This window comes from Leptinotarsa decemlineata, unplaced genomic scaffold (genome assembly GCF_025532065.1).
Source record: "Leptinotarsa decemlineata unplaced genomic scaffold, Ldec_3_MD MMD2_tig00000026_RagTag_RagTag, whole genome shotgun sequence".
In the NCBI taxonomy this organism is placed as follows: Eukaryota; Metazoa; Arthropoda; class Insecta; order Coleoptera; family Chrysomelidae; genus Leptinotarsa; species Leptinotarsa decemlineata.
Genome location: NW_027412539.1, coordinates 2,531,309 through 2,558,478, shown reverse-complemented (window position 1 = coordinate 2,558,478; position 27,170 = coordinate 2,531,309). Strand labels below are relative to the sequence as shown.

Below are 27,170 nucleotides of genomic sequence, written 5' to 3'. Positions count from 1 at the left end.
TTCGCGTTTTAGCTTTTTTAGGCCGATTCCCCCTTTGCAGTCCATTGTTTGGAATGTATTTTTGGTTCGGGTGTATAATGGTGTATCCAAGTACCATCTACAGTAATTATTCGGCGTCAAAACTCGAATTCATTGCGCCTAAATTGCACCAACACAGCGTTGGAAATGTTCATTCGAACACGTTTTTGGTCTAACGTGAGCAAACGCGGTGCCAAACGCGCGGAGAGATTTCTCATGCCTAAATGTTGATTCAATATGTGACAAACACTTTCTTCTAACATCTGCTATCTCTCTCATTTCAATTCGGCAGTCGTCTAGCACCATTTAGTGAACTTTGGCGATGTTTTCATCGTTAGTTGTAGTTTTTGTACGTCCCAAACTTCTCCCAAGCTCTTACGGCCACGTTTAAATTCAGCTGCCCAAAATTTCACTGTGGTAAATTGTGGTGCAGAATCCCCATACACAGAATCCAACTCATCTCTAATTTGCGTAGGCGTATTGCCTTTCAAAAACGAATATTTAATGACAGCTCGATACCCGGTTTTGTCAATTTTCTTAAAAACAACCACATCAACTCACTCAAACGACTGTTACATAACAACTGTGCATCCAAAATGGCTAAAACTCTCAAGAGATGAACAACGAAATTCACTAGCTTTTATTTTACGAGTGATGGTATCTTTATGTTTAGGTCGGAAACTTTTCCCTCGTATGTAATAAGTACAGAGGTTCAGTGGAACAGCAAATCTTGTTGCAGTAAATATCACAAGACTTGAATTTCGCCCTCAATTTTGATATAATCACTGAATACTATTTGTTGCAATAATTTATGCTAAATAATAAAGACTACTATCATTACGTTCATTTCCTAACGTATTAACCCTGATTCTTTGATCATAAGTTGTATAATACATGTTTCTCATAATAATGTTTAATTTTACAAAAATATCATAAGTAAGTTCTCATATTGAATATATGTTATGAAATGGCTGAGAGAAATGATACCTACAAATTTTATTACCGGTCATTGAATATATACGTAACCTTAGTAAAATCAAAAGTTATTTAAAGGCATTTTCGAAACCTGCTCTTATGACGTTGATATTTCATACTGTATAATTTATTCCGCATAAAATTGAATTGATCCTTTAGTCCTTAGTGTTAATGTTTAATGTTTTCAGTCTGTGATAGTGTTTAAACACATTGTATCGTCTTTATTATTCCATAAAATATCAAATATTTATGAATGAGGATTAACTGAATTTAAAGAAATACTGAACAAAAAAACACAAATGATCAATATGAGGAGTCAACATTAGGTTCATGAATATATATTGAAAACTAAAATAAAAATTAGAAAACATTATAAAATATTGAATAAGAAAACACAAATAAATAATTCAATGTTATAATTATCCAGATTTAATATAAAAACATTTCGATGATTCGTGCAAAACAACCTTTTTTCTAATAATCTTGGGGTTTTCCTGCCTATTCATCGTCACTTGATAACAAGGATGGAATAATGATTTTTCCTTTCATTTCAAGTTCCAGTACGAAAATAAAATATTAAACGGCAACCCTGTCCTCAAATCATCGAATTCTAATTTTTAGTGAAGATAGGTTATGAGAGGTGTAGTAATAAATTGGATTTTTAAACCATATTATGATTGTTTCTACTTTTTTACTGAGAAGGTACTGATCTTTCGTTATGAGAATTTTATTGTAGCGCTTTTTTTTTTAGGACTCAGTCACAGATAAAGTGTACATCTCACCTTTTAACACGTAGAACTTCATCTAATGTAGAGCAAAAAATAGAAATTCCAAAGAGAATACCACGATCTCCTACCGACATTTTACGTGCTTTAGAAAGCACCATTTCGAGAGATCCCACAGCTGCCCATTACAAGTACCACGATGATCCCTATCTCATCCCTATGTCAAATATCGGCAAACGCACCTTTGCTATGGCCCAAGAGGCTGGTCGAAAAGCTGCTCATTGGATAAGGAGTGAACACGCAGACTTATTCAATCACAGGGAAGCTGATCCTGTTATTGAAGCATTTCTACCTAAAATGGTGTATAATGAGAACAGTAAAGTCACAGAAGAGGATCTCATAAAAACTATTTCGGATCAGGAAGTTTCCGATTCTCAATTGGTCTATAAGCTCTTGAAAGACCAAGGAGTTACAGTTTCAAATAGGTCCTGCCAGGCATTGCTCGAATTATTATGCTACAGTAATGGGGAAGATGTGCTATCTAGTGAGTATATTGAAGAAAGGTGGTTCAAACAAGGGACAAAATCCAAGGAAAGGGCAAGAAAAACTTGGAAGTTAGTATAAAATTAGTATAAAATTACATGGTGAGCTAAAAATTCTTTTATCATTGAAAAAGTGAAAGAATCACATTTTTTCAAGGACCTTTGTTTACATTTATTCTTTGCAATACTTTTTGTGTAGAAGTTGATGTTTCTAGCTGCTTATCTGGGTTTTCATCCTTCCACAGCCTAAAGAATATACGAAGCTAAATCAACTGAGGTGTAATAATTTTCAGACTGCAAATCTTACCCTGAAAAGTTACTACATAATATAAATCACTGAACAGTTCAATTAATCTTTGAAACACAAGTAATGGACCTAAGGCAACTTTATACCGTACAAGTATATGTGAAACAATAGTTGAAGAAAAAAAAAAGTACTCGCTCATTCCTACTATACGAGACAGAAAAATAGGTATGTTATTCCAAAAATGAGAAAAACAGTCGGACAAAAAAGTTTTAATTACATAGCCTGAAATTGTTCAATACCTGCCGGACACTTTGTTAATTGAACTCTTCCTCAAATATTCAATAAACATTTGAAAATATTCTTAACAGAAATAGAAAGAAATGAAGTACGTGAATTTATAGAATAGTGCAAAACATTTTAAATGCTTTCATTTATAGGAAAATTGTACTTTCAGATGTTATTTTGTATTTATTTTATATTTAGTGCATTTTATTCACCCAATCCTCTTTTAATTATACTAATTTATCTAGTGTTTTTTTTCATTCAAAACTGAATTTTGAATGTTTATTGTTTTCAATTGTCATAATTATCCTGTTCTTCAATTATTCTTTACCCAAACACAGGGTTTTACCCTCAGTGGAAATATCAGTTTATCCATCAAAATATAATGTACTCCACATACTTCACTTAATATATTTGTATTATTATTTACTGATGAATACATTATTATTATTATCATTAATCAGTTATTTGATTCATATTTCCATTTCAAGCATTTTCAGAAATCAATTTTTTGGATTTCAGAATGGAAAGGGATTATTTTCCAAAAACCGTCTAATACAAGCTAAGTATATGTGTTTTTTCGTTTTTTCCATTGGATATTCAATTTTAAGACTTTTCTGGGTGAACTTTCTAGTTGGATTTTTATTACAATTTAGCAGATTCTTTATTGATTTACCTTGTTTATTTTTTAGATTGTGGAAGGATCAAACCCAGATAAACCATGAGAATCTCCATTTCTCTCTAATATTATCTCATGAAGACAATATTCTTAAATGAAAAACAATCGAAATATAAATAATTGTGAACAAAAATACAATAAAGAAATGAAAAAAATAAACTAAGTACATATGAATTTTGAATGAAAAATTCTGATGACTCTGAATGAATGTGGTCAATCTAAATTAACTTTATAATTAAAAAAGATTTGTCTGTAATGGATAAATACAAAAACTGCATAAATGAAATCAAAGTCATCAAAAACTTGCCTACAAAACTCATTTTTTGACTTGTGCACTAGTGGGTCCTAATAGTATTAATAAATCAGAAATCTTTTTATTGAAATATACAGGGTGTAACTGAATAAGTGTAAAACATTTAAGGGGGTGATTCCTCATTGAGAAAAAGATAGGGTCTTTCATATAAAGAAATTTCATTGGAGCATCCCTTGTTAAGATACAGCCCCTTAAAGGGGGTACATAAAATTTGTATAACAATTTTTTTCACAAGCACTAAAAAAGTTACAATATTGAAATTAACCTGACGTTTTTTACTACCAAAAAGACACTTAGCCAGAAATTTATTTGGTTTACCCCATGGTTGTGAGGGGTGGAAAACGCAACTCCTAAAATTTATTTCCAATGTAACTTTTTGTCTTATTATTTGTTTACCATTTAAAAATTTATTTCCGATAGCCTGTTTCATTGTAAACAAAAAATGTCTCTTGGGTTTTTTGCCCAGTTCGCAGCAAAACATTATTTTACGAACAACTACAGAGATACATCGTCATAAATGCAAACCGTGTTAAGAATCACACGTTGAAAGGTATCACACGTTCGTATGGGGACGACAGCTGATTAACGGAAAAACAGATTTTAAACCAGAAATGCAGACTTCATTGAAAAACGACTGAGTCGTATGCCTCCTGCGACAAGGCTTATGAACACCACTACAAGGATTCAATATTCAGGTAGCTCACATGAAAATGTAACTATCGTTGTCATTTTTGGCTGGATACTCCTGGAAAAAGTTCATGAAAAAACGAGAACATATCGTAATAATATTTTTAAAATCAGTATACAAGGTTTGTTGAGAAAATGTGAATTTTAATTTTTTTCAAAAAATATAATTTATTCATTAATTTCTATTTTGTCACCTTCTAAGTAGTCTCCCTCAGATATAATACAATTATGCCAGCGTTTTTTCTAATCCTCGAAGTTGTTCTGATATGCAGTTTTTGGTATGTTGTCGAAGTCTCTCAGCTATTCGGTTTTTATCTCCTCAATCATCGCAAAACTGGTGAGTACGGGGGCTGAGGCACGATTAAGGTGTTGTTTTTGACAAGCAATGACGAGTGAGCAGGTGAATTATCGTGATGCAAAAAACTATGAATTGTTTTTTCATAATACAGTTGACACTTCAAGAAGAGTACTTCGACCACGCCACTGAAGATGACTGCCGCAGTTGCAGTCAAAACGTTTGGAGATTATAACCAAAAAAGACCATGGCAAAACCCGGAAACCATCTAAAACGCCAGCCATGAAAGCCTATATTCCTATACCGGCGGTTTCTTTATATTGCTTCTCGCACATAATATCAACATAATACTCCTTATCGACCGTACGACCATGTGGCAAGAACTCTTGATGCACTACACCACAGTAATTGAAGAAAACAGTTAGCAAAACCTTGACATATGGCTCTCCTGGGCTCTTCTATTGGGATAGTTGGACTTTGCAATTATTGATGTGCATTGTAAAATGGAAGTGTACCCTACTAGACATAAAATGAGAGTTTCAGAGTTAGGAATTAGTTTTCTCATTTCCTAAAGACGCCAACTTGGTTGATGAAACGCGCGTCGAGAAGAGTATTGCATTTCTAGTGATTGAGAAAAGTGCTTGTTTTTGGATTACGATGGCCCTGAAACCCGACAGAATATACTGATATAATGGACCATGGCATTCAAAGCTCAACAACTTCCAAAACTGACTGACTGGTCAAAACAAATTGAGAATCACTTTTCAAAAAAATGAATGTATCTGTAATTTTGTTTGAATTTAATCTGATTTTTGAAGAGGAGTACATTTTAAATGAAAAAGTGACTTTTAGCTCTTTACATTTTACATTATTTTTACAAAATGTTAGCCATCTAATCCTTTCTTTTTTAGAGATTCCAATTTTGCAGAAGAATTGTTTATCAGCATGGAAAATCCTTCTGCTGAATCCTATTCAGCACTAATCCAAGGAATGTGCAAATATTACAGTGTTGATAGAGCATGGCAACTATTTGAAGAAGCACAGCAGAAGGGGTTGGTTTTGCATACCAACACTTACAACTCACTCATAAGTATAGCTAATTTCTTGAAAGAAAGTCATGATATGCAGTGGAGTTTTATTACAAATCTGTTGAGTAATATGAACAGTGCTGGCATTAAACCTAATTTAGGAACTCTTAATGCCATACTATATTCTCTGAGTACAATGGGTAGTGGCCAAAGTCCAAAAGAAGCAGTTTTGAAAGTACTGCGAGAGTTCAAGGAATTGGGGATCGAGCCATCCCTGGGTTCTTGGTATTTTGTTCTGATAACCTACTGCAAAGAAAGTAAGTAAAATGAAAAGGGTTTTTTTATATTGTATGTGGAAATCCGCATTCATCATCATACATGGATAAATTGCTTGTGTATTATCATAAAAAGATATTAAGTAGACAGATAGATAGATAGATAGTTCATTAATCTTTTAGGTGTACATTCATCGTTCATTTAGAAAGCACAAATAAGATTCGTCCATTTTGTCATATTGTATATAAAAAAACACACACAATATATTAGATACAATACAGATATTGAAACTGTGTTATTAAAATATACACAATAATAAAACATTGTCAGTGTCAAAATAATATTTAAATAAAAGCATCAAAACATTTCAAGAAGAGAAGGAAAATTTGCAACAATACAGTGTAAGTGATCTTAATGTGAAGTGATCTCAATGCTGAACTGGTCTCTCATTTCACAGGTAACAGGACAGGCACATGATCCATATATTCCTTTATAGGGTAAAAAGCGTTATCAGTTAAGTTTTCATGGTTTTTTGAATTTGTGGGAATTTAGCTCTTTGGCCCAAGAAGGTAGCAAGTTATAAAGATTAACATTGATTAAATTGTTCTTTGACCTTTGGAGTCTAAATTTGTGTGGTCTAATCAGTATGCTGAATCTATGAAAGTCAGCATTTAATGTGTAATCGTTTTTCTTATTATGTATTTCCAATAAGGAGTGATATATATAAATGCTAGGTAGAGTCATAACTTTCAAGGATGAGAAGAGAGGTTTACATGAATCTTTGTATCCCGCTCCAGAGATAATTCTTATTGCCTTTTTGCATCATAAATACTTTATTAGAGTGGGCACTATTACCCCAGAGGATTGTGCAATACGATAACTGTGAATGGAAGAACGCATGATATGCTGTTAATAGAGCATGTGTACTGAGAATGTGTTTCAACTTCCTGAGCAGGAACAGGTATTTGGAAATTTTTAGGCAAAGTTGGTCAATGTGAACAGACCAGCTCAACTTATCATCCAGATATACATCCAACAATTTTGTGTTGGCATGTAAGGACACGTTAGCACTTAAAGAAAAGAAAATTGTTTGTGTTTTATTTCTATTTAACATTAAGTTATTGTTCTTAAACCAAGTTTCTGCTTTTCCTTGCGCATTTTTTATGGCCTTATCCAGCTCAGTGGCAAGGTTATGAGAGCTTATGATGGTTGTGTCATCTGCAAATGCAATGCATCTATACGGATTCATATAGGTGAAGAGGTCGTTTAGATAAATAATAAATAAAAGAGGACCCAACACTGAGCCTTGGGGCACTCCACATCAATTAAACAGGTCTGATGTATTATTAGAATCCAAGGAAACACATTGTTGTCTGTTTGATAAGTAGGATTTAAAGAGAGAGAGAGAGGGCAATCCCCCTTACTCCAGAATCTTCCAATTTATGAACCAGAATAGTATGCAACACACAGTCAAATGCCTTACTCAGGTCGCACAGTGCAGCTGCTGTATGTTTTCCTTCCTCAAAATCATTTATAATACAGTCGACAACTTTTTTTAGAGCTTGTGTAGTTGAGGAAGACTTCATGAAATCATATTGGTTTGGATTGAATAGTTTATTATTAGAAAAATATGTATAAAGTCTATTTTTTAACAAAATTTCAAAAAAAATTTCAAAGATGGGAATTATTGATATGGGTCTATAGTTTTCAATATCATCTTTATCCCCTTTCTTAAAGATGGGAAGAACTCTAGCAATTTTGAATTTATCAGGAAACTGACCTTTCTCTATGCATGTATTGAATAAAAAGGTAAGAGTATGATATTTGAAGCAGTTTCCTTTATCAGTTTGCTATTCAAATTGTATTTATCAAATGAATTGGATTTTTTTAAATCAGAGATTGCATTAACAACCTCAGTGTATGTGATAGGTTCTAAGAAAAATGATCCAGCATTTTTTGGCTTGACGGAGCTAGCAAGTGAATTGTTTGTCGAAAGTTTTTTCGTGAGGCTTGTACCCACGTTGGAGAAGTATGAATTGAATTCATTAGCAGTACTTTTATGATCATGTCTGTTTGTTTTTATGTTATTCATTTCAAGGTTGAGTAGTTTCCACCCATCACGAATTTTATTATCAGAGTTTAAAATAAAATCATCATAAGCTTTACGTTTAGTTGAAAGTACTTCTTTCTGGTATACTCCATTTAAGGTTAAAAATGCCTGTTTATGCCTGGGATCTTTTGTAACCTCATACCTAGTTTTCAGCGCCTGAACTTTATTTTTTAAATTCCTAATGTGATCGTTAATCCAGCATGTCGCTGGTTTAAATTTAGAAGGAAAGGTCTTTATAGGAAAATGTTTCTGTATTAGAGTTGTATAACAGCCTAGTAGAGAACTGGTCATGACCTCTATGGAACTGTAAGCATTGAAGATGTCCCATTTTATTTCATCTAAAGACTCTTTAACTTTCTTCGGACAATTTTGGGTGAAATATCTTTGAGGGGGTATGGGATCCCTTTCTGGGTTATTATTTCCTACAATTATGAACTGACCATAATGATCAGAAAGGCAGGGGTCACTACCCCTGTTTTGTATGTTCCCTCTTCTATGTTTGTTAGAATATTATCAATACAACTGCTTGAATGATTTTCAACTCTGGTATTTTCGTGAATGGTGGAAGCTAGTCCCAATGAATTCATGGGACTAGCTGTTAAAATCACCCAAGACAATCAATCGACTAAATTTCTCAGACATATGAGTTAGAAGTTCCTCAAGTTTGTCAAAAAACACAGAATAGTCTGTGATACATGATGATCTATACAATGCAACAATAGCTGTGTTTGACATAGCTAGTTGAATACCACAAACTTCTATGTGCCGTTCGATACAATACCTGTTAAGATTCAGTTGTCTTACCATCGTGTTTTTATTAGTATTGGTGAAAATAGCTACTCCTCCATGCATGTTCCTATCCCTGTTGTAGTGAGAGACCAGCCTATAGTTATTAAGGTTACATAATTTTAGACATTGAAGATCAAGGCCAATGTTCTGTTATGCATACAATGTCATATAGATGTTCATCTAAAAATACATCGAGCCTCTCGATTTTGTTCGAGAGTGCTCTTATATTTGGGTGGAATATGCTTAAGTCATAGCTCCTTCCTTGTTTAATATGCTCTTCCTCGATGTTTACTTTCTCTGATGTTAGGATTGCACTTGCTGATGAGGATCCTGTAACTCTGTCGGCATCGTCTTCCTCGCAAAATACTATACTAGTGCATCGTTAGGCCACACCTCTCGCCTCCATGCATTTTTTAGGTATTCCCGCTTTATAGTGACTTTTACTGATGAATAAATGTCAGATCTTCTAGAAGGATGGAATTCACATTCAACCACTGATAGATTAGGTTCCAAAAATGTCTACAGTTCTTCTAATTTAGTACTGAGGTTTAGCCTGGTAACGTGGAGAGAAACCAGTCTTGGAACAGTTTCAACCTTGCATGTTTGTTCAGTTTTACCAACTAGAAAACGACGTTTCCTCCTATGGTGAATTTGTGTCCAACCACTTTTATCTGTCTTTGCTCCTTCAGCAGGATAGGCATGTTGAAGACTTTCTGCCATAGAGCTAGTTTTTGCTTCCGTGATGGCCGCATTAACTTGTTCGGCTGTAATGATCTGGCCTTTTTTAGTTTTGTTGTTTTTATTTTGTGTTTGATTTCGGAAAAAACTCGGATGCTTAGACACTCCCGGGATTGCAGGCACGGCTGTAGATGCCTGGCCATTGACAACAATAGACTTTTTTTGTGTGTGTCCTTTTTTACTTGGACCGGATAAAGAAACTACTGGCGAGCTGTTTGGAATACTGGTGTTGTGTTTTTCTCGTAGTAATTGCATTTTTTCTTGTAGTTCATGTTTTATAAAATCCTTATGTTTGATTAAGGATTTCAGATAAATTATTTCTTTGTTCAGTGGATTCTCATCCGAACTTGGTAATTCTTCTGATAGATCCCAATTTGATGCACTAGTTTCACGACTGATGTCCTCAGAGTTGATTACACTTACAGCTTCTTGGCAACATATCAAGCCCACGTCACATAATTTAACATTTTTTATTCTCTTCGAACAACTGGGATGGTATTCAGATGCAAATTTTGTACACTTTATAGAAGTTTTTACTTTAGATGCACAATATTTGCAGACGACACTTAAATCGTCCTTCTCATTCGCCGCCATCTTTATGGCCAAAGGTATATATTCATATCTATGTATTATTCAAAAGGTTGTTTCCTATTTTCAAAATTAACTTACAACGACTTCCAGCTACTATAATTGAGAATTGATCATTACATAAATCAATTGGAATATCTTGTTAATTTATTTTAGCAAAGTTATTCAAGTAAGTAATTTGGTAGTCAGCTGGCGAGAGGTCTGGGGAGTATGGTGGTGAGCCAGAACTTCGACATTCAATTGGTTTGCTTTTCAGACGGTGCTTTGTGAAACGAAACAATTCCTGTCGATCATTCAAATCATGGGGCACTCACTTTTCAAGCTCATCAAAAATCGTATGGGACCTGATACCCCGTTCTTGCAACATCCCACATACTGTTTGTGATGGGTTAGTCTCCACCAGGTTCCTCAAATCCTCGTCCTGGATTACCCTAGGTCAACCACTTGGGGGCTCATCTTCGAGCTCAAATCTCCAGAACGAAATTTCGCATTCCAACGTGAAACAGTGTGTTCATTAACATATTATTGCTAAATCAATCAATCAATATATGCTTTATTGTCGAAAGATAAGTATCTTATTAACAAACATTAAAAAGACATATGAGTTTAGGTGAACATTGAAAAATCAAGTAAAATTTACAGGTTATCACTGTAGAATTCATGGAAAAAATGAACAGTGTCAATGTATAGAGGTCAAAATTCTCTCATCGATCAGTATATACCACGACACAGTAGAATAAATATTTATTGAGATATAGAGCTACAAAAACACATGATATTGAAACGGACAAAACTTTTGAAACAACCCTTATTATTATCATATTACAATGTAGTTCAGTAAGTCCTGTAAGTGAGAATGATGTTTTTTTGTGACTTCAAGACTCTTGTCGAATAAAAAGTAAAAATAACCGTTAGGTTTTTGTATTATTGTGCATCATAAACCAATTATTTACTTTTTACACCATGTGAAATCTAAAAATTTGTATAAAAACACCAATTAAAAATGTTGATGATATCGATACAAAACTTTAAACAAAAAATACACTAACAATAATTTCAAGTTAACTACCTTGAAAAAATGAAATTTCAAAAAACTGTGTTTTATGTTTGAACTTGATACTATGAGAAGAAATGTGAAGTACTTGATTTAGAATTTTATTAATTTAATCATTTTCCAGGGGGGGCAATAAGTACAATACTGCATGATATCATGACCCATGTAGAGAATAAAGAACACAACATTAGAGATATCAGTGATGTTAATTTCTTCGTCACTGCAATGGATATTTGTAGAAATCATTTGCGAGATGCAGAACTTGGCAAGAGGGTTCACAAGTTGCTTCTTCTAGGAAATAATTACAATTTGATTGGAGACTCTTATAAAGAGTCAATATATTAGTAAGTATTATCAATTGAATGTCAAAACATGGCGATTTTCAAGTGTCAGCGACCTGATCTTAGAATGTTGATATTCAATGCATTCTCTCAAGGTATGATGTCAAAAATAGATATCTTTAAAAAGGACTCTTCTTTTTATTTTTTGTTGACAAAATATTATACAGTGTGACCCATTTAAAATGGAACCACCCCTGTAGAATGTGCATTTTTCAATCAATCTCAATTTTTTTTATTGAAATATTAAGCATGAAAAACTGTATCTTGACACTAACTTTCACAATTTTAGTTTCATTTCCAAGGCACTCTATGGTTTTTTTTGTTTGTCAAAAACGGCAAAAGTTTATTAGGCAATTTTTGTTTTCAAATTTGACTACACCACTGGATTCGTAGTCGTTATAAATCAAAACTATCAAATTTTCATTAAAAAATATTTGTTAACAACGAAGTTACAACAACTTCAATTTTGGAAACAAAGTATTTGTTTGTAATTTTTATTCAGATTATAGACATATTTGAGATCTGACAACACTGTCATCACCAAGTAGAACACCAGTGAATTTGTACAGTGAAAATCCGAAGTCAACAGCTCAATGCGTTCTACAGTTATAACTCCTGAAAATATGGTTGTTAGAAATTATAGGATAAATTATATATCTGGCAACGATGCCAACACACCCCTCGCGCATAGAGAGATAACAGTTTTAAGAGCTTTTGGGTAGTTAGTCAAGTGTGACGATGGTAACACGCTAGAATAGAAGACAAACAGTGCATACAATGCACATTGTGTAATATTTGGAAATATAGTTTGTTGAAAGTACTTGGGCTTTCATTAATACTAGTGAATAATTATATACAGTCCACATTGGTAACGGGTTAAAACCCTAACAATGGTAATGTGAGAGATTTGTGGTGCAAGCGTTTTGTAATAAAAATCTGACTACGCCACTGGATTTGTGGATAATATTCCCTTAAAATCATTCATTTGAGTGTAGGTTACGAGAAGTGAAAATTAAAATAAAAATTGAATAATTGAATAACAGAAAATTAAAAGTTCATTTTCAAGTTACGCAGTAGTAGACCAAGTTCAGAATCTCATGTCATGGGATCTCCCAATTGCGCTTTTACCAAATCTTGATAGAATCTTGAAGTATTAATGGTCATACTTGTAAGCTTTTTGGAAGTTTCCCAATAATAAATAATAGTACTTTTGTAACAGCGCACCTGGAAAATCACATTTTATGAGATTCTGAACTTACTCTACCTTCTTCTATAGCTGATGAAAACAAAATGTATACAAACAAGTTTCAAAGTATTTATTCAACAATTAATTGCCATTAAGAAAAAACTGATACTAAAATAAACATTGATTTAAAACTAAACATTCAAATTTTTGTGGCTTCTACCAAACCTCCATTAAGTTCAATACATTTATCGTATCTCTTCCGAATATTGTTTACACTATTTCTTATTTGTTGAACTGTAATTTCGGCACAAGCTTGTCGTATCCTTTGCATGAGTTCAGCTCGATTCGTTGGTCTTGTTCTGTATACTTTTTGTGTCAGAATACCCCACAGAAAAAAGTCTAATATTGTTAGATCAGGTGATCTAGGTGGCCATTCAATTAAGTCACTACCTCGTCCTATCCAATGATTTGGAAACTGGTTATTTAGCCACTCTTTAACAATCCTCGAATTGTGCACGGAACAGCCGTCGAGCTGAAAATATAAATTTACTTGTTCCGCAAGAGGCATTTCATCTATTTCGTCCGATAATTGGTTATTTAGAAATTCCAAAAAATTTTGCCCGTTTATGTTTCCATCAAAAAAATATGGACCTATTATTCTATTTTGTACTATACCACACCAAACGTTAACTTTTTCGGAATATTGACTTTTACAATTTATGATCCAGTGCGGATTTTCCGTAGCCCAATACCGAGCATTTTGCGATGAAACTACCCCATTGGTGCTGAAAGAAGCTTCATCACTAAACATTATGCAGTTTAAAAAATTTCTTGTATTCAGGTACTCGCCTTGTGCCCACAAACAAAATTCCATACGTTTCACTTCATCACCTGCCTTTAAAGAGTGAAGAAATTTAGGTTTAAATGCTCTCATTTTGTTTTGTTTAAGACATCGTCGAATAGTCTCTCTCGGTAAGTTTAAATCCAAACTGGCGACTCGTAAACTTCTGTTTGGGTGGTTTCTAAAATAATCTAAAACAGCACCTTCGTTTAAATTTCTTCTTCGGTGATTATTTTTTAAAATATGTTTGCTGACTGCACCGGTTTCTTTAAATGTTTTGTTAATTTTACTGACGGTGTTTCTGTCAATGGGAAGTCGATTTGGATGTCTGTGATTAAATATCCTAGCTGCTTCTCTTTCACTATGATAATTGTCCCCAGAAATTCTCACAATTTCAATTCTTTCTTCTAATGATAATTGCAAAGCCATTATTAAATGCACGTAACTAACAACTATTATTTTATTTATGATTAACTGTCAAAATCACAGCCTACTGTTGATTTATTATAAAACCTTTGCATAATGAGTTCAGCTTCCTCAAATTATTGATATCTCCTCTAAAAGATTGTTTTAGCTGAGTTATGAAGAATTTACAGGGAACAATTTTTGTCCTGCTCTCTGTTTTATTATTGAATAAATGATTTCCATGCTTTAAATCAATTTGATTTTAGCGGCTATGCGGAAGAATGTACTAAGTACTGCATAACTTGAAAATGAATTTTTAATTTTCTGTTATTCTAGAATACACTTCTCGTAACCTACACTCAAATGAATGATTTTAAGGGAATATTATCCACAAATCCAGTGGCGTAGTCAGATTTTTATTACAAAACGCTTGCACCACAAATCCCTCACATTACCATATTTTCAGGAGTTATAACTGTAGAACGCATTGAGCTGTTGACTTCGGATTTTCACTGTACAAATTCACTGGTGTTCTACTTGGTGATGACAGTGTTGTCAGATCTCAAATATGTCTATAATCTGAATAAAAATTACAAACAAATACTTTGTTTCCAAAATTGAAGTTGTTGTAACTTCGTTGTTAACAAATATTTTTTAATGAAAATTTGACAGTTTTGATTTATAACGACTACGAATCCAGTGGTGTAGTCAAATTTGAAAACAAAAATTGCCTAATAAACTTTTGCCGTTTTTGACAAACAAAAAAACCATAGAGTGCCTTGGAAATGAAACTAAAATTGTGAAAGTTAGTGTCAAGATACAGTTTTTCATGCTTAATATTTCAATAAAAAAAATTGAGATTGATTGAAAAATGCACATTCTACAGGGGTGGTTCCATTTTAAATGGGTCACACTGTATATACATTGTATCTGTGGCATTCACCGTATGCTACTTTCAACATTTTGAGCACTCAATTCCATTTTTTACACAAAATTTTATGCAAATTCTTTGATCCACAGCAGAAAATTGCCGAACACGCAAAACACATCTAACTTTTATGCCTCTGACCAACATACTAAACATGCTCAACAGCTGAAACTGTGAAAATATGTTCAAGACGAGTGTAGCAACATAAAATAGTTAATCGAATGTACATAGACCACAAAATTTGAACATTCACCTTCCAAATGAATAAGTCATAATCGCGATTGAACTCGTACCCCTCTCTCAAAATATGGTTTGCAACTGTTGAATTGGTCTTTTCATTCAAAAAACTACTTCTATGCTCTTTTATTCCTTTGGAAACTGTTCTTCCAGTTTGTCTGATTTAAAATTTTAGACAAAAACCAAAAGTCAACTTATACTCCCTATCTATGAGACACTGGAGTTTGATCTTTATTGTTTTTGATGGATTTACTAAAATTATTATTTGTTCTGTAAGCTACGTCCAATTCTTTGTTTTTTAGTTAAAGAAAGCGATGTTAGTTTAAAAAAAAGATGTTGAGACCAAAATGACTTGCTTACTTACTCATTTACTCAATTAAATTTGTATTTGTATATGTTTATGGTAACACCATATTTGTGCTGCATTATTTTGTATTCTGTTTATACTATTGTATTACTTTCAGAATTTTTGTTTATTTTCACCTTTCAATGAATAAATGAAATTATCAGTTTTATGAACGAAATGAAATGAACTGATGGATGTAGCAGGTTTACTATGTGGTAAGAGATCATCATGAAAAATGAGAAATTAAACTTTCTATGCAAGGCCGTAGCCAGAAAATAATCTCGGGGGGGGGGTTGGTTTGGTGGAACAGTAGAAAAACATGAAATATAAAAATGAACGAAAAAAAGAAAATGGTGTTACATGGTCATATATATTTATTAGAAAACCATTACAGAAATATTAACATTTTTTACAAAATCAAATTTAGTTTTCTAGCTTTCTTTGCAGCGAACAAATCAATTACCTCCTTGGTGTCGATGTCGATTCTACGGTGGATTGACATTAACGCCAAACCATTTAGTCGTTCCTGGCTTGTGGAGTTTCTTAAATAAGTTTTGAGTCGTTTCAGGAAAGAGAAAGTCCTCTCAGGGGTACATGTGGAAACAGGCAGTGTCGCCAAGATCTTTAAAAGTTTGGAAATGAAATCTGGTTGTATCCTCCGAGAGCTTCTATAGCACATGTTGGTCGATCTAGTTCAGATTCTTCCAGCCATTTTATCCGCCACATGTCTAATTCAGCATTCACAAAGTCCCATTCTAAATCTTTTTTATAGAACTCAAAGGAATATTCTTGATATTTATTATTGATTTGTTCTTTGCAACACACAGAAGGAATTAAAAAGTTGAGAAATGATAATGTGGCTTTATGATATTGGAATCTCAACTGAAGCTGATCAATGAAATCATCCAAAAGTGGAATCATTATAGTAATTCTAAAATAAGTTTCAGGATCTTTTGTGTTGTTGTTTGCCGTATGCTCTTGACTTGACATCATTCGCGGAATTTTAATCTCTACGTTTACAGTACAGAGCAAATTCTGTGCATTCTGGAAAAGTTTAGCAAATTTTGAATCAATATTTTGGCGAATATCTTCAATAGTCTTCATGATTAAATAGACATGTTGTAAAGCTGCTGCCAAATCGCAAATGGGATATTGAAGTATTTTGCATAGTGTCAGTGTGTATGGGAACAACATTCCTAAGCAACATGAGCTTATAACAAAATCACTTGAAATGACTGATCTCAGAAAAGAATTAGCCTTTGACGATGTTTCACAATCCATGTCAGTGCTCAAGTCGTCTAGTGTATCAACAATAGCTTTATAGATTTCCTTGAATCTTAACAACCCATCATTATTTTCAATCCAACAGGTCTCGCACATTGCCGTAAGGTTTTTCCATTGTGTTTCGGGGAAGTTTTTTTCAATATTCTCTTTCAAGCACTTGTTTCGTTTTGCCGAGGACTTGATGAAATTCCCAACGGATTTTATAATTCCAATAGTATTCCGAATAGGCTGAACTTGGCAAGAATGAGCCAGAGATAAAGGAACGTAAGCTGCAATGGACGTATAAGGCTTCTGGATGAGACTCATGAATTACTGCCTGCACACCTATAAAACTTCCTTTCATCGAAGAAGCTCCATCCTATCCTTGTCCGATTAAGTATTCGCAATTTACTCCCAAAAAATTCAATTCAGATAAAATTGCATTAGCTAAATACTTTCCTTTTGTATTCTCAACTGTTACAATAGTTAAAAAATCTTCACGCAATATAAATACATTATCTTTTGGCTCGGCGTATCTCACACAAATGGACATTTGTTCTTGTTGTAAAACATCAGTAGTTTCGTCAACAAGGATTGAAAAAAATTTCGCAGTATTCAATTCTTGCACAATTTTTTTTTGGACTATTTCACCACAAATTGCAATAAGTTCATTTTGTATGGTCGGGCTTAGGTAGGTAGCGTTCAACGTCATATTTTCCATGTGCTTCATTAGATTTGAGTGTCCACATCTGCTTCTCATCCGTACGATAGCACGAAAGTTTCCATCATTTGTTTCTGGCTCAGGATCATTGATTTTTATAGGACCTAAGTCGCACGTATCTCTCAAAGCCAATTCATGACGTCCACATAATTTAATTGTTTCAATAATCGGAATGAGCCGTTTTCGGTTTTCGGCTATTTGCGCTAAGTATCCGCTATCAATCTGACTCGTAATATTTGTTTGAGATTTATTATACACCTTCATAAAATTATCGGCCAATAATACAGAAGATGTGATACTGGCTTTCACTGTGATGCTTGAAATCATGTATAGCATCTTTCCATTTAGTGAGTGGCTTAGTAACTAAGGAATTCAATTGCTGATGAGAGCCTTTTCCTGCGCAATCTCTGGCAAATAATACACAGTATGTGTATAAAGCACCTTGTTGCCCTGTACTCGTGTAAATCAACCACGAGAAGCGTTCAATCTATTGAATTTGAAATTTTAGCTTTCTTTTATCGTCACTCACTGGAAACTTGAATGTCTTTTCTGGCATCCAAGGATATTTCAATAATCTGTACTTCAAATCATCATCAATTTTTATGTTTGATCCCATATAGTATTCCACATCTAAAAAATGCCGAGAAACATTATCCACAGTCCCAGGAACGGCAGCAGATGTACTAGAACTACTTGTAGCAATATGGCTGTCGAAATCACTTGAACACTGATTTTCAGTAGAACCTTCACTGGCTTCACTATCAGCATCAAGTTTAGATTTTTTTAAATAAATATTTGAATAATGTATTTTCTTGCGTCTTTTTTGCCATTTCAATTGTTGATCGACCTGTAACAAATTAACAATTATAAAAAGGAGCCAAGTATTAATTCCATTTGTACAAAAATATTCACTTCAATAAAGATTTTAAAGAGAATGAATACCAGTGAGTAGTCTTCTATTAGGCATCAAATCCTTTTAATTCAAATTAAAAAATCATATTCACTTTCACTTCACTAATTCGCAACACTATAATTCCACACACTGCACTATTACTTCGCTTATATCTCTGTACTCGCATTGGATCACGTAAGACTGAACTGCGCCTGCGTGCTCGACAGCGCTCTTATATATAGGCCTTTTCATCACAATTTTTTTGTGCGCATGCGTCTGTATCAGTCATCTTTTTCGTACTGTTTTTTGTAAACAACCATGTAAAGAGCCCGCAACTCATGTTTTAAAAATTATAATATAAATTGAAGTTTATTAATTGTAAAAAAGTGAAAAAAAAATAAAGTAGTAAGTAAAAATAATCAGAAACAAATTTTTATACTCCATTATAATTATGTTATCTGTACGAAAAGGAACAACAAAATGGTGTAGTTATGGAGTATGTAAAAGTGATTCACGATACAAATCATCCAAAAACCAACACATACTATTTTATAAATTTTCCAAAGCATTGTCTTGAATATCCCAAAAAAATCGCAAATTACATATTAATGCCTGTGCAAAATGTGCGAAATGTGAATTATAGGTGAAAAAATGTGGCAGAAGTGACCGAGGCTTTAAATCTATTGATGATGTTAACAAGGATATTTATATTTGCTCACTACCTACATTTCATTGGAGAAAGTGATACAACTGAACAAAACCCTGATCCTTTAAGCTATCAGGAATTTCAACATACGTTCATTATTCCTTATTGCATTTTTAACTGTAAATTTAATACATTTCATATATATTATGTTGTATTAAATATTTCCCTTTGATAAAAATTACTAAACATATTCAATTCAGTATTTACATATTTGTCTAATAAATAATGTCATATGTACAGTCTCAAAATATTAATGGCTTGATTTATTTATTAGTTCCATAAGTCAACTGATACCTATTGCTGATACCAAGCATCTCAATCAGCTCACTTTTTTCCTTTTTGCGGACTCACATGACGTTTTAACCACCTTTTTAATTGTTCACAATTATGAGCCTCAACTGAATTATTAACAAGTGAAGTACCATCAATGGTTCTTTCCAATAATTTATTTGTTTGTAGAGATAATATTCCTTGCCCAGCCACTGTTGATTAAAACAGTACGAATGTTTTGAATTACCGCCATTTCAATATGACAGCTACGCTTGCGCTCGTCTTATGATGAAAAGGCATATTCCGCAGAAACGGCATAAGCAGTGTTGCCAATGTAAGATGTCAAAATTACTTACTTTGAGCTGTCGTAATAGTCACATTTTCGTGCCCTTATTTAGTATTCCTCACAAATTTCTAACATTGTTCGGGGGGGACCAATCCCCCTTGATCCCCCCCTGGCTACGGCCTTGTTTCTATGGTTTTTTACCACTTGTATTTTTGACTTACTGCGTTACTGCAGTTTCGTCATATAAGGACATTTTCAAAGTAATACAATAAACCGAGTTCAATCTTATTTTGACTAAGTACTGTGAATTAGTATTATATTCCCTAATTCTATTCAATTAACTGTATTAACCTTTGACTAAATTATGTAGAGCTTACGGCCGATTTCATAAACATAAAGGTTACTTTAACTTTAAAGAATACTTCAATAAATATTTTTGACTTCATAACCAAGTTAATGTATTCGTTAAGCCAAAAACGTCCTTCAAGGTTAAAGTGTCGATTTCTCTACTTCAACTCGCTAAAGTGTCATTTAACTCTCTTTTAACTATGTTTTAACTCTCTTTAACACTTTTTCAGAACACAACATTAAAAACTTGTTATTTTTCAGTCGGCATTATTGTCTCCTCATGATGCTGAGCATGCCTCTGGAAGAATTCATGTCTCAAGTGTATGATATCCTTGTACCAAATATTTATGTACCTGAGCCAGGTGTAATGAGTGAATTACTTAAACAGGTAACACACATGTTGATCAGTTTTTCAAAAAGTATTCATTGTGTGTGACAAAATAGTAAGCTTCTTACTTTTTCTAAGAAGTTGATAATGTACAATTAGTTTTTCTCCCTTCATTATATATGTAAATTATCTGTAGGTGGATCTTAATGGAGCCATAGAATACATCTCGAAATTGTGGTCTGATATGATTATTTTTGATCACACCAACAGGGAAAACTTAATTGAGGCCATATCAAATATAATGGTGAATAATGGACCTGAAACTGGCTCTGAATTGGCTAGTAGATTTTCTTATATAGCCTGGGATATATACTCCAGGATTGAAAATCAGAATGAACAGAAAACAAATAAAATCAAGTAAGTGTCCAGATTTTTGTATTGAAGATCTCCCCAAATTCATTTCTGAAAGAAGGACAATACATGTTTTGGGCATATATGCCCATCATCAGTTCTATCGTTAGTTCAATCCAGATTGAAAACAGGAGTTTCTCTTTGATTAATAGTCTAGTTCACATGTACTTTTTTTTGTAACATTTTTCAGCCCTGTCCAAAAATTACGACCAAGGTGTCATTCGATTCGTATTTTTGCCTAGAAAGTTTAAGGACAGATCCGAACACGCGCCGATAAAAATTACAAAAGTTGTAAACAATTAAGTGAAAAAAAAAAGGGGCTTCAATTGTTTCTTAATTTCTCGGAAAATTTTCAAATTTTGGAAATTTGAAAAAAGATTTGAAAAGATCAATGAATTTGCGTAAAAAAAGTCCCGACTCCCGAAACTGTATCTCGATTATTTATAATTTTTACAGAGCCCGGTCCCATTCTCATTCATGCTCATTTATTTTGTATCACACTGTATGTATTTTTTTAATTAGGAAAGGAAAACATGGAACATTTCATAAAGTTAGAGCTGTCCTAGACAGTGCAAGCCAGTCTAATTTTATCTCCTCAAAATGTGCTCACCGTTTAGGTTTATCTCTAGAAAAGATATCTGTCTCCATTTCTGGCATTGCTCAGAAAGATTCTTTTTCTCAACAAGGTATAACTTGTTTAGTGAAACCTGTTAATAAAATCTCTCCTCATTTCAATCTCGATTTTATAGTCATTCCCAAGATATGTTCCAGTTTACCCGAACAATCTCTTCCTATTCACAAATTTTCTCAATTCTCGAAATTGTCATTGGCAGATTCTCAGTTCAACATATCTGCACCTGTAGATATACTTCTTGGTGCTGATATTTTTGGCTCACTTTTTACAGGTAAAACTATTTCCAGTGGTGTAGAAAAGCCCGTTGCCCTTGAAACCTGTTTTGGTTGGGTGATCATGGGTAAAGTTCCATCTGCATCTCATAGTAATCACACCTCCTCATTTTTTGCTGCCACCGATATTTCTCTAGAAACTTGTGTAACTCGTTTCTGGGAGTTAGAATAAGTCCCAGATGCTCTTTCCATTTCTCTCGAAGATGATTCTGTTGAGACTCATTTCAGGGAAACAAATTTTGGAAAATGGTCGATTTCAGGTTCAACTTCCCTTTAAGTCGAACCTTCCCTCTTTCAATGGTTCAAGAGATATTGCTCGCCGTAGGTTTCATAAATTCTCATTATTATATTCCTCTTATTATATTCCTCACTTTTGTGTTTTGAGACCTGATAGTCTTAGCACTAAGCTCCGTAAATGGGCCTTTAATGTTCCCGAACTTCTCTCTCATTTACCTCATGACCATCGTATCATAAACCCCCTCTCTTTTGATAAAGATTCTGCCTCCGTTATCAAAATCCTTGGCCTCCAGTGGAACCCTATCTCTGATTCATTCTCTTATCATGTCACTCCTACCACACATACTTGTACAAAACGCAATATTCTCTCTCAATTAGCTCGCATCTTCGACCCTCTTGGTTTTTTAACTCCTCTCACTTTTCTTCTCAAGACCCTCTTGCAACAATTATGGATCTCTGGACTAGGACGGGATGAAACTCCTCCTAAGCATATTGCTTCTGTCTGGACAAAGTTCTTAGTGAACTCTCTCATATTTCTCAATTAAATATTCCTAGGAACATTGTATCAAAAAAGAATCTCTCATGTACTGTGCATGCGTTTTGTGACGCCTCTGAACGAGGAAATGCCAGTGTTGTATATCTGCGTTGTGTTCAGGCCGATGGTTCTATATCTGTCCATTTTGTCGCAGGGAAGTCGCGAATAGCCCCTGTAAAGAAGCTTTCTATCCCCCGTCTCGAACTTTGTGCAGCTTTGTTATTGAAGAAGCTCTTGAGTTATACTCTCAGGATTATTGAATCCCAAATTCAAGTCGAGAGCTTTGCTGCATGGACGGATTCTACCATTGTGCTTTCGTAGTTATATTCATCTCCTCATAAATGGTGCACTTTTGTTGCCAATAGAGTGGCTCAGATTCAGGAATTATCTACTTCTCACTGGCGACATGTCAGATCTCAGTATAACCCAGCAGATATTGGTTCGCGTGCAGATATTGCATTTTTGTATGTATGGTCATAAAAGCAGTTCATATCGTACTGGTCTCTGATTTATCTTCGGAAGCTTTTCTTGCAGCTCTTCGCCGATTCATAGCTCGTCGAGGACGTTGCAATCACCTTTACAGTAATTCTGGTTCAAATTTTATTGGCGCATCCACATATTTTAAATCTATTGCTCAAACTGTTTCTCAAGAAAATGATTTACAGTTTCATTTCAACTGTCCTAAAGCTCCCAATTTTGGAGGTCTTTGGGAGTCTCAAATCAAAGTTCTGAAAACTCACTTGTTTCAGAACCAGACTACCCGCTTTTGGCGGGTAGTCTGGCTTCCGCGCGCCTTTCGTCACTCTGACATAAAAACAAACAAAATTATTTAAACAATTTAAATGTAAATATTAAGGAATGAAAAAATTCATGTAATGTTGGGATACATCAATAAACAATAATCCGCAGTCAAAAAATTTTTATCCCAATTTTAAGGTTAATTATAAATTTGTTAATTAATAACTTTTTCTGAATTGAAAGTTAATATAAAAATCCTTATAATAATTAAACTAAAATGGCATTTTTTTCCTTTGGTGAAGTTATCCTTAATAGGCAAAAAAATAGATTACCGTTGCCAAAATAAAAAAATTAATATTTTCTATTTTTTTATTGACAATTGAAAATTATAATTTTATAAAAAATACATTACAAATTTTTTTTTTCTAATATTTTATTGTTTCAATGTCTCATGGCTAAAAACTAATTCATATTTTAAATTAAATTAATAAAAAAAATATTTTTTTTATAACAATTTTTTTTAAATAAACAATTAAAAAAAGAATTCAAAAAAAGTGTTTTCAAAACCTTAAAGAACAATAGAATTCATGATTAAAAAAAAACGGTTCCTTAATTTTAATATTTAGTTGCAAAAAACGATTGTTAATTAATAAACGCAATTTTTATAAAATTATAATTTTCAATTGTTAATAAAAAAAATTGAAAATAAGAATTTTTTTATTTCGGCAACGGTAATCTATTTTTTTTCCTATTAAGGATAACTTCTCCAAAGGAAAAAAATGTCAGGGTTTTAGTTTAATAATCATAGGGATTTTTATATTAACTTTCAATTCAGAAAAAGTTATTAACAAATTTATAATTAACGTTAAAATTGGGATAAAAATTCTTTGAATGCGGATTATTGTTTATTGATGTATCCCAACATTACATGAATTTATTCATTCCTTAATATTTACATTTAATATGTTTAATTATTTTTTTTTGTTTTTATGTCAGAGTGACGAAAGGCGCGCGGAAGCCAGACTACCCGCTTTTGGCTCTATTTTCAGGGCTCTGTAAAAATTATGAATAATCGAGATACAGTTTCGGGAGTCGAGCCTTTTTTTACACAAATTCATTGATCTTTTCAAATCTTTTTTCAAATTTCCAAAATTTTGAAAATATTCCGAGATATTAAGAAAAAACTAAAGCCCCATTTTTTTATTCACTTAATTGTTTATAACTTTTGTAATTTTTATCGGCGCGTTTTCGGACCTATCCTTAAACTTTCTAGGCAAAAATACGAATCGAATGACACCTTGGTCGTAATTTTTGGATAGGGCTGAAAAATGTCACCAAAAAGAGCTAAATCGAGTACATGTGAACCAGACTATAAAAGTGTCCAATTTGGCCCATTCTGTACATCAAACTATTCTACAATATCTTTTATATAAAGTTGATAATAACAAAATAGGAAGACTTTGAATAAACAATTAAGGTACAGGAATCAGATACAATATTGGTATTCTATGTCAAAACTTAACAAGAGTAATATTTATTCAATGTATATTTATATTGAAGGCCCAATATATCATGGATAGTAAATAAAGTAGATATCACCCACATTGTCATCATAAAGATGTACTTTACAGAAGATTTATATTTCTAAATAATTAAATTACGATACAAATTAAAGAACAAAAACACAAAAATAACCAACAAATGAAATATAGTTGGTCAGACTGTAACATAAAAACAAAAAAGCTATTTAAAATTATCAGCGAGAAATTCTTCCAAGCTATAGTACGACTGTTTATATAATAACTTGTTTACAGCCTTTTCGAAATTATGATCATTGCTGATATCTTTAATATAATTCGTCAGATGATTTTCCATTTTGCCTCCATTATACATCATAGAATCCTTTACTAGAGAGGAAGTAGGTATAGGTAGTTGTCCATTTTATAGAAAAAACAAACTCAGCACTCTGTCAGCCATTATGTGAAATTTATGAGCATTTAGTTGGATTGTGCAGGCAATGATGGCATTTTGGTATTCTGGGATTAGTTTCATAAAGCCAAATATGTAGTAAATTGATGGATGTAGTCTTTACTGCGTGGTAGATCTACATGAGTAATAAAACTTCCTATGTTTTGACACCACCTGTATTTGTAACATTCCTCTAGTTTCCTGCTACCAGGACATTTTCAACCTAATGCAATAAACTGAAATAATTAACATGCTAATCCTTATATATCTATACACCACAGTAGGTAATAACAGACAGTCCTTAACTAACTACCCGAATTTTGTTTACTTGTTGACTTGAGGACCGTCTGTTATTAGCTATAGTTGTGTATAGATATATAAGGGTAAACATTGTCAATTATTTCAGTTTATTGTATTAGCTTGAAAATGTCCTTGTAGGATGAAACTACAGTAAGGATAGTTTCAAATACACATAGGAAGTTTTATTTCTTATTTTACATAACTCTGAATATGTAGTTTCGCTTGATCTGTGTGGATACTTTCCAGATATGTTGTATACATGTGTAGTCATTACGTTCATAACTTAACCGAAATAACTTTCATCGTTTGAAATTATTATTTTCTTTTTCAGATTTACGGGAGAACTTCTCGGAAACATAATGATGCTAGTTTTAAGAAACAACGATTTTGACAAAGCATCTATTTTGATGGACAAATTAGACAAAGGCCATCAAACTATCGTGGGACTGCCAAAGTTCGAGGCTCTGTCTTTGTTTATCGATCAGTGTATCGATAACAAGACCCCTACAAAAGCTATTGTAAGTTAACCTTTTGAAATGTTCTAATGAGATTCAATGAAAAATTATGACATTCTTCTTCTGAGAAAATTTTGATGAGATAGATTGCCTTCATCGAGATCATCAAATCAATGTTCACACACCAAGATCCAGTTTCTTCTGGATACTGACTTGATTGACAGTGACAACATGATTTAATTCGTTTCATTTTTCAGGCTTGTATTCAGTATTGTTTGGATTGCGGATTTCCAGAAGTGGATGTTCTGGCAGCCAGGCTGAATGAAAAACTGACTCTAGACGAAAATCACCTCAACAATTTGGCAAAGATTGTGGGGGGTATTGACACTTTTGGAAAAATTGAAAAAATTCTTAAACTCGATTCAGTTCGAGGTTGATGAAATGACAGTAACAGAAGAAGGTTATTTAGTCTCTGCTGGCAGATGTTTCTATATGTTGTTAAAATGAACTGATTTTATACTACTTCATTTTGTTTCACAAATACCAGCATATCTTCGTTTGATAATTCCAATAACAAAAACTGACTAGTATCTATTTCCTTAATATGGAATGTTGAATATATTTATTTAATACATATTTCTGTTGAAGGGCCGATTTAGAGAACCTTGTCGCTGTCTTGATTTGTCTTAATTTTAGTCTTAAGAAAAAGTTCAATGTGTATGATTCCAAAAGAGCATTTACCCAACATTTCACATCTTTGTCTTTGCATTGTGAGTTTGAAAGTTCCCAAATTTCTTCAGCACCAATATAAGAACATGGTCGAATGGAACCCAAAATACCAACTGTTTTGTCTGCTACTGTGGCAGACATCATCATTAGCATTGACGACAAAAACTGATCTAAAAATCTTTTTAGGAATAAAATTATGCTTCAAATTGACCAGTCCTAAAAATTCTCTCTATTCACCAATAGAGACTAAAATTGATATGAAGACTGAAACAAGGAGTAAGATGTCTGAATCGCCCACAAAACACAAATTATCACAACTGTCACAATATATTATAATATTTTCTAATGATTCAACTAGTTCATTATATCAAAATAATATTCGTGAGATCTTCATTTGAAATTTTACAATCATGTAGTATTTGCATTATTAAAATGTACATAAGAAAA

The 27,170-nt window shown here is 33.1% G+C and overlaps 1 protein-coding gene across 1 annotated transcript; it reads left to right on the top strand.

Annotated features, from left to right (window-relative positions):
* The first annotated feature begins 1,537 nt into the window (after positions 1-1,537).
* LOC111506536 (small ribosomal subunit protein mS39) lies at positions 1,538-27,170 on the top strand. The gene is made up of 8 exons (XM_074171604.1): positions 1,538-1,695; positions 1,745-2,332; positions 5,675-6,108; positions 11,471-11,690; positions 20,378-20,504; positions 20,641-20,861; positions 25,871-26,057; positions 26,252-27,170. Exons 1-8 carry the CDS (start codon positions 1,667-1,669, stop codon positions 26,429-26,431), a joined length of 1,986 nt encoding a protein of 661 aa, XP_074027705.1. The 5' UTR covers positions 1,538-1,666; the 3' UTR covers positions 26,432-27,170.

Coding starts and splice junctions, on each gene's coding strand:
- LOC111506536 (XM_074171604.1), top strand. CDS start 1,667: ATGATTGTTTCTACTTTTTTACTGAGAAG. Junction 2,333..5,674: donor AGGGCAAGAAAAACTTGGAA/GTTAGTATAAAA, acceptor TTTCTTTTTTAG/AGATTCCAATTTTGCAGAAG. Junction 26,058..26,251: donor AGACCCCTACAAAAGCTATT/GTAAGTTAACCT, acceptor TTCATTTTTCAG/GCTTGTATTCAGTATTGTTT.